Source organism: Coptis chinensis, chromosome 4, assembly GCF_015680905.1.
Source record: "Coptis chinensis isolate HL-2020 chromosome 4, ASM1568090v1, whole genome shotgun sequence".
Classification (NCBI taxonomy): Eukaryota; Viridiplantae; Streptophyta; class Magnoliopsida; order Ranunculales; family Ranunculaceae; genus Coptis; species Coptis chinensis.
Genome location: NC_141459.1, coordinates 94,199,495 through 94,208,592, shown reverse-complemented (window position 1 = coordinate 94,208,592; position 9,098 = coordinate 94,199,495). Strand labels below are relative to the sequence as shown.

The window sequence follows — 9,098 nt, the reverse complement described above, 5'->3', positions numbered from 1 at the left end:
CGATGAGGCATAACTTGTTTCCCACCAGACTTCAACAGGATGCCTCATCGTGCCAGGTTTTGATTCTCCAGTAGAATGCCACCACATCTCATTTGCAACCCAAGGCACACCATACAATCGCTTCAACATGTCTGTAAGTGGAAAGTATCGCAAAACCTTAGCAAGAACCTTGGTTCGCTTCCTCAAATCCTCAATGGTTGTAGTTTTGTATCTAGAAACACCACAAGTAGGATAGCTAACCTTAAATTCATTCTTTTCCCAATACAAGATGTAGTCGTTTCTACATGCATCAATCTTCTTGCATTTTAGTTTCAAGTCTTTAATCATCTTATCTGCCCTGTAGTTATTATCTGGTATCTTGTTACCAGCAAGTAACACCATGCAGAGTAGTTGAAGCAATACAGTAAAACTCTTATCACTCCACCCATTTGTGTACTTCAGGTTAAGGAGTTTCACGATAAATCTAAGAACATTGAAGTCACATCCAGGATATAATGCAGTAATTGCTTCATGCAAGTTAGTGTTAAAAGCAACACCGTCTACGACTTCTTCCCCCTCTATACAACCTCCTGGATCATCTCCAAGAAAAGTGTCCAAGTTGTCAAGACTAAACTCTTGAGCAATGGTGTGGAAAGCAGCATTCATGTCAACCACATGCACATTCTCTTGAAATCCCGACCCTCTTTCATTGTGTTGTTCTACCACTTCTTTCTCACCGTGCAAGAACCACATTTTATATGTCTTGTCAGACCCATAGCTAAAACAGTGTAGGGCAACGTTATCGTGACTCATTGCCGCGCCTTGGTTTCAACACTTTCGACAAGAACATGGTATGACATTCTTGTTAACGTGGTGTTCCGAGGCAAATGTTACAAACTCTGTAACACCTCTTATAAAATGTGGATGCCAAAAATCGTCTAGATCAATCCAACTCTCACTACAACAAATATGACATATAACATCGCTAACTTTACATCACTTTCAGTGAAGTGATATCATAAGAAAACTATGGCATCACTTTTCTCAGCATGTGATGTAATAATTATCACAATTTTTTTTTAACATCACTTATTTTAGAAGCTGATGTAGTAGAGTTGTACAACATCATTTTAATTAGTGATGTCTTGATAGTGATGTAGTAACACTTTTTTACATCACTCGCTGTGTCACTTATAAAGTGATATAATATCTATATATTCAACATCACTATCTAAAGGTGTTGTCACTCACCGTGTCACTTATAAAGTGATGTAATATCTATGTATTCAACATCACTTTAAAAGTGACTTTGCCAAATTTTCAAAATCACTTATAATGTGACTTCCAAAAGTCTTATTATTAATATACATCTTAATTAAGTTAATTAGTTAGAAAAAGAACCATCTAAAAAATTAGGTTAAATAGAAATGAAATATGGTGCGCAATGGTTTGTAGACTAGCCGCCCTTAAATGAAAATTAGAAAATAAAAAACCGCGACCAATACCCAAATGGCTTAAACCCCATAAGCAAGGTTCGGCCCATATATTTATAAGACCTAATATATATGAAAATTAAGAATGGAACTCATCCTCACTTCTAAATTTTGGGGATTTTAGGGATGATCTTCAGTATTTTATTTTCCAAAACCCTAACAGTCTTTCATTGAACTAAAATCGGAGATTGATCGTCACGACAACTAGAAGGGCACTCTTCCTGCTAAAGATATATCTAAACCGGAGAAGCCTCTCATACAAGTTCCATATTTTGTTTCCATAGTTATTGTATTACTTGGATGTGTTCAAGCATTTTCGCTGATTGCTTTTGCAAAAGGGAGTCCTTTAGCAATCTTAGAAGCAAATGCAAAGTCAGGTTCCACTGCCGCATTCACATTGATTTTTGTTTATGAAATTGGAGACAATACATTTTTTCATTTTTCATCCCGGAAATAAGTAGAGACGTAAAAAAAAAGATTCATTAGCTTCAAAAGAATGCAGTAATCTGGATGATAGTTGCTCAAGCACGGATAGTGAAGATCTAAGTCCACCTTCAACTGGTCTAAGTTTTCAACCATGGATGGCCGAAATTCTTAGTTAAAGCCACTCATCGTTAAAAAGTTCTGATGAAAGCTCGCAAAGGCTCAAGAACATTCATTCTTCCACAGCCAAAGTTTTGGTGGAGAAATTCTCAAAACTTGACCGTGAAGGACTTGGAAGACTCAACTATAGGCAGGATGTTGAGTTTGGTGGTAATGTCAGAGAAGTAGTGTCATTATCCAGAAGCGCACATCCTGGACAGCCCCCCATTGTATTCAATATGTCAGCACAAGGCTCCTGTATTTGGGAAACCTCCAAGGTGGTTTAGTTATGCTGAGCTTGAACTTGCTACCACTACACCATAATAGAATATTTGTAACACACACCTTTTTGGCTTTGTAACACTTTTTTGTCGTTGGTAAGCCGCCTACGCTTTATAACCATTAAGAATGCCGCTAAGTGTTACATTAATTCAAAAGGATTTCTAAAATTATTTTGAAACACTTTATAATTGGACCAAACCGTGTGAAAAAGGTTGCAAATTTAAAAAACCAAAAACACTTCGAAATTTCGTGAGAGGGAAAAGAACAAAAAATCGCGCACATCTATTATTTCCTCAAACTAGAAAACATAACACTCTCTTCCTCTAAACTTGGGTTTCCTTTACTTCTGTCGCATGCTCAATCTTCTTAAACCAAAAAACACTTCTTGTATGTCGCTACTCAATCTTCTCTCTTGATGCCAATGTTCAATCTTCTCTGATTCTCTCTCACTGTCACTCAATTCAGTAAGTATCCATTCACCATCCTCTTCATTTTCTAGGGTTTTCATTCTTCAACTATCACTCATCTCTCACTTTCGAATTGTCTATTTTTGGTAGGGAATCCATTGCGAAACTAGGGTCAATACCAGTATAATTCGGTTTTTCTTGCTTCAAAGGTGAATTTTTTATTTTTTTATTTGCTTGAATTTACATGGTACTGCTTCATTTTATTTGAAATTAACAGTCCTTTTGTCTAATTGAAAATAGAATAAAAGTAAATATATAATTTTGTTTATATCTATATTTTGAATGTAACTATAACTGCAAAATTATCATCTTTTGTTGCATTCATTGCTTAAGAATACCCATTTGATTGGTTTCGGTTCTTTGTTTGATGCCCAATCCATGTTGTCCTTACAAGATGGATAGTGATTGAGTCTGATGAGTGAGTAAGAATCAACGTCTCTGATGAGTTTGCTGAAAACTATCACAAGATTTCTGATGACTTGATATGAATATAACTACTAAACTTATGAACACTGCTTATGGTACTCTTCAAGCAATATTGGTACTGGTTTATACATATCTTTGGATAATAGAATGAGATTGCACTACACCATAACAGATCAAGGCATAAATTTTGATTATGTACTTAATTGGAAAGTAACTGATCCACCTTTATATCTTAAAATTATAGGGTCCCAAAATTATATAGTTTAGGCTTTAGTATTTGGATATTTAGCTAGACTTGTATGTTTGAAGTTAATGCATGTGTCGATGTAAGTTAATTTAGTATGCATGCATGTGATGTGATTCCAGTTAATATAGTGATCCAAAATAGGTGGAGGTGAGAAATCTTGCAAAGGTATAATCAAGTTATAGAATCTTATATCTTGTATGTACTTTTAAATGAATTCTTGACTGTATATGAATATATAGAGGCCATTATGAAAAATATTATACTTGGATGTCTTATCATTGAGTTCACAAATTATAATATGTGCCCAACAAACAAACTTGATCATCCACAATGATCAAGATCACATGGTCTTTAATATACTTTAATGTAGGGATAAATGGGTCATTGTTTTTACTCCTATTCTTGCTCTTATTTTTATCTATTCTTAGAATCAGACCATGTACGTGAGTTTAGTTTTGGTTGTGATTCGGGTAATTTGCATGCAGTATTTGAATTCCATGAGCCATCTTGATGGCATTTAACTCAGACCAAGCATATAATGATGTTCATTATAAAACTAGCTAGTTAATCATAATGTTTTACGCGTAGTCTAAAGTTCGTCAGTGCTATGCTGTCACATTGCCTACTTCCATTGAACACAATTCATATGAGTCATCTTGTTAGTAATTTTATGACTTTCAGGTTTAAGTTAAAAGTGTGAGGGGTATATTTTAGTTTGAGTCATCTGGTCAATTGTTGTAAAGAGCCCAAATCCTTTGTTCTTTACTTCGTTTGTTACTCAAGTACCAACTCATTTAGTCCAACAGACATTGAGTCACTCTAGTTTTCACATGCCCACTCACTTATGTATCTACATGCATGAAGTTCAGTGCCCTACAGGTCAAGCCTTAGGAAGTTGGCCCCAAGGTATTGGGTTTATTTATGGGGATAGGGAATAAAATTCAAGCTATGTAAGAAGAAATGTATGAATTCATTTTTTTTCTTCTTCTTAAAAAATTGTAATTTTATAATATTGAAATCGAATTGGATCTCATACAACATTCCCATTTTCACAGGTTGGAGACTTTGGCCTGGCTAGATGGCAGCCTGATGGAGAAATGAGGGTGGAGACGAGAGTCATTGGAACATTCGGGTGAGCTAGATTGTTTTTCATTTCGAAATTATGTTATAGTGTATACTCTGGCTCTTCAGTAAGCGTTGAAAAACTGATTAATCTCTTCTCCATCTACCTAGGTACTTGGCTAGAATACACTCAAAGTAGTCAAATCACAGAAAAAGCTAATGTCTATTCCTTTGGGGTGGTATTGGTGGAACTCGTTACAGGACGAAAAGTTGTGGATATTAGCAGGCCCAAGGATCAACAGTGTTGTACTGAATTGGTATATATTCTATTAAGTGAATGAACGTTGAACACACATGGTTTCTTGTTTATATTGTCCTTAGAGTTTCGTCTCCTTCATTTTAAGTTCTAATATACAAGTTATTTCCAATACATTTTGGCACAGGGCTGGAACTGAACTTGAACACAACTAATTGTCTTCTGTAGAACTTTCTTTGTCATTCAGGTACTATATTATCATGGATGTTTAGATGCATTTTATTTTCCTTTTATAAAATGTGCATTGATTTTCTAGTATAATGTTTCATATTGCAGAAAAAAAAACAGATTTGTTAGGTTGTGATTTCTTGGATTAAATTGATTGCATCAAGCCAGGCTGTGATAGGTTCTTGGTTGGGTGATTGTGGTTCTCTTTGGCTCATTTCAGTATTGCAGATTAGATTTTGTTGGTATATGTTGGCATGTTATAATTTTTTGTATATAGTGTAATATTTGTAATTAGAGATGATATTTGTGTGATGAATGTGATTTTAAGATGCATTTCATCTTTATTTGATGATAAATGACCTGGAAAATGGTATTATATTGGGATGATATTGGCAATTTTTTTTTATATATCTTTTTTATTACTTTGATAAATGGGACATCACTTTTAAAGTGATTTATAGAGTTATTTTACATCACTTCACAAGTAATTTGGAATCGTAATGAAACGTCACTTCCTAAGTGATGTTAATCGGCCTTATTGATTTCACTTAAAAAGTGATGTTAAACATTATAACATCACTTGTGGACATCGATTAAAAAGTGATGCAAAGTTATAACATCACTTGTGGACATCAATTAAAAAGTGATGTGAAGTAACATCACTTGTGGACATCGTTATAAAAGTGATGTGGAAAACCCTGATTTTTCACGTCACCACCATTCACATCACTAGCTCTCAAAAGTGATGTCTTATACTTTTGACATCACTTTTTAAGCGATGGGAAATGTCATTTATGTTGTAGTGTCTTATCTATCAAGCACGTTGACTCTATGAGTACTTCTAAGAGATAAGAAAGAACGAACGAAACTCAGAACAAGAAAAATAGCTAAATAGTTATGTAGAGGCATACACTAACTAGGCCAAGGAGTTACAATGTTAACTCTAGGCATACACTGACTTCCAGCTAACTATATGCATACACTAACCTAATATTAAGTACCAAAGTTAGATGAAACTAGAGTCGAACACATATATTCATGCATCTTATATAATCAACAATACACACACAAACAAATTGGTATTGTAATAAGAAAGACATCAATCATACAATGCTAGCAGGACATTTCTATTTGAAAAATCAGTTTGTTTTTCAAAGAGTAAAAAAGTTAAAAATAGTTTAACTTAGTTAACTAGATTGCTCTCAAACTACCTTAGAATTTTTTTACAAAACCAAGCACAGTGTGGCAATTTTATTTTGATACATTGTCCTCATTTGACTAACATATTTGATTAAAGCATTACTAAAATAATAGTGAGATGAGTTGCTTTAAACCAAATCAAAGTCAGTAGCCTTTGGCTTTGAAGGTATGATACTAGTCTCCATACACCTCTTCTGTTCGAATACTTTTAGAGGTTCATGATTTATAAGTTGAGGTCTACCATAACCTCTAATCTTTTTAAAAAAAAACTAGTCTGCTACAATTACTTCTACAATTGTAAAGTTATATAAACATGACATTTCTAATTCAACAAAATGTATTACCACTAGTATAAAACCCACTTAACTATCATGTTTCATCAAACATTTTTGAAAATAAAAACACTTTATTCACATTAGGAACTGAAAAATAGAATATGGAGAAAAAGAAAAATGGATTCTTACAGTTGCTTATATATCAAATGGAGCTTTTAGAATTCGTATATATAAGAGACCAAAAAAAAAAGATAGCCAGTGCATGTATAGACCACCAAACTTTCACCGACACTAAAATATAGAATACACACTTACATAAAGCAAAGAAAAATAGCCAAGGAACCTGCTTCTCATCCCAATTCCAAGCAATTTAAACAAGAATATTAGACATTATGTAAGAAGCCCTTTGTCGAAACACACAAGTCAAATTGGACAAACTTACCATAAATTATGGGGACGTAATATGGTCTTTAAATGAATATTCTCATAGTTGAAATTAATCAAACACAAGTTTTAATAAAACAGCTAGAAAAGGAATCATGTTACACTTATCGAACACAATTTTTAAATAAATAACTAAAGTTTCCGTCTTTTAAAAGTCGGTGTTCAAACGAGTAGTAATGGAAGTGGAGGAGGAGATGTGTGGTGGCAGAGAGATGAGGTGGTGGCTTTGTAGTGAAGGAAAGTGAAGATTTTTTAAGGATTAAACATGCAAAAACTAGAAAACGAAGTGAGAATGAGGCCAAGATTCAAACAAGGAAGAGCCGAGGGTTTTACCTTGAAATAGGCTAACAAATATTAGAACATTTTTTTTTTAAATTACATTGAAATTACTTGTTCAGGTTGAGAAGGGTGTCTGTGGTGCCAATGAAATTCAAGAGTTTCACGAGGTAATGGTCTGATGTATTCAGCAGCTATTGCAAAAGCGGATAGTAGTAGAAAATGAAGAAGCTGAAAACTCGGCAGTTTTAGAGTCGGCTTTATTATTTTAATTTTAGGGTGGTTTAATTTTTCATGAATTTTTAGCGAGGGAAGTGAAATCTTTGCCGCCTGATAATTGGATAGATATGCCGACGGTTAAGAAGTACTTTAGGTGTACGAGGCTAAAGCCCGTCGAACTAGCCGATAGCTAAAAACTCTCATGTAACCGTCGGACAGAATAAAACAATTGGAATACCCCAAGAAATGGATGACCAACTAATACCCGACGAATAAAAGGCGTTGGTAACTTTCTATTGTTATAAACCGTCGGGTAATCTTTCTCGAGTCTGTCGGGTAAAGTTTTTTTTTTTTTGTAGTGCAATTAAGTGAAATTTTATCTATGTTAATGGAGAAGAAGTTTGGAAAGAAAGAGAATACCGCCTTAGTTAGCGTTGGCCTTGATGTAGAACTCTAACAGTGATAATATGAGGAAGCTTTTTCAATTGATTCTTGATCTTTTGGCATGTTGAATCGTTTTTTTTTTTTTTTTTTTGTAACTGCCATTTATTACTGAGAAATCAAACGTTCTGTACAACAAAAGCGGTATGATCATACCTAAGTACATTACATACAAAATTAAAGCTGGTGGTTGAGGCCACCAAAAGAAAAAAGAAGGATCTAGATAATCCCTTAATTCCCTAGGGTACATTCAAACTTTGTTACTTTGTTACTATTTTTGAAATTGATGGTTAGATATAATTTAAACATTCAAAACTTCAAATCCATCTCAAACTGTTTATTATTTCACATCATAAAATGAAGAGCTAGGATCATGTGTATGCATGTAACTCGATCTGCAATATGCTCAATAGTATTATCATATCCCTTCGCGTAGTTCCTTCAATTATAAACTCAAAATGGAGGGAAAAAGGAGATATGAGTAACACCATAAACACTGCCAGGTTTTGAACTCGGACACTCTGACTTCAGTATTTCTTGCCGTTCTTCACATCAGTCTCAAGTAGCTCTTCAAGCACTTTGTCATCTAAGTACTCAAACTCAAATACTTCTTTGCCATGCTGAGTTCTAGGCATTTCCCTATCCACATTCCCATAAACTATAGATGATGATGAAGATGATGACGATAATGATAATGAGGAATGAGGAAGTTGATATTCACCAGGGAAATTGAGAATGGCTAAGGAACCCCTCATGGAGTAAGCAGCTCGATCATAGGCTCGTGCTGCCTCTTCAGCTGTACCAAAAGTACCGAGCCATACACGCGTTCCATTCCTATTTGAGTCACGAATCTCCGCTGCAAATTTCCCCCACGGCCGCCTTCTTACCCCTCGATATCGAATCTCTCCCACATCACTTCCTTCCTTCTCTTCGTCCTTCTTACCCTTATAATCACTCATATTAGAGCAACCTTAATTAGTATATATAAGCTGTTTAGTATGAAGTAGGACTACAAAATTTGTGCAAGCTATAGCTAGTATTTAAATGAGTGGTATAAGAAATGGAGGCTTTAGATTCTTCCACATGTTAGAATGGTGTAAATGTAGTAGAGAATATATTCAATGAAGGTAAGATTGGATACATTGGACGTAGACCGATGGTCAAACCGATGGCTTTAAGACAGCTGCTTTTTGGTGCATGTTTGTATGTGTATTGGTTATT

The 9,098-nt window shown here is 34.6% G+C and overlaps 1 protein-coding gene across 1 annotated transcript; it reads right to left on the bottom strand.

Moving 5' to 3' along the window:
• Nucleotides 1–8,404: 8,404 nt before the first annotated feature.
• Nucleotides 8,405–8,836, bottom strand: LOC147505804 (ethylene-responsive transcription factor ERF096-like). The gene has a single exon (XM_086605631.1). It carries the CDS (start codon nucleotides 8,834–8,836, stop codon nucleotides 8,405–8,407), a length of 432 nt encoding a protein of 143 aa, XP_086461757.1.
• Nucleotides 8,837–9,098: the final 262 nt, after the last annotated feature.

What these genes read in the sequence shown, in the direction of transcription:
- LOC147505804 (XM_086605631.1), bottom strand. Translation starts at nt 8,836, where the DNA reads ATGAGTGATTATAAGGGTAAGAAGGACGAAGAGAAGGAAGGAAGTGAT.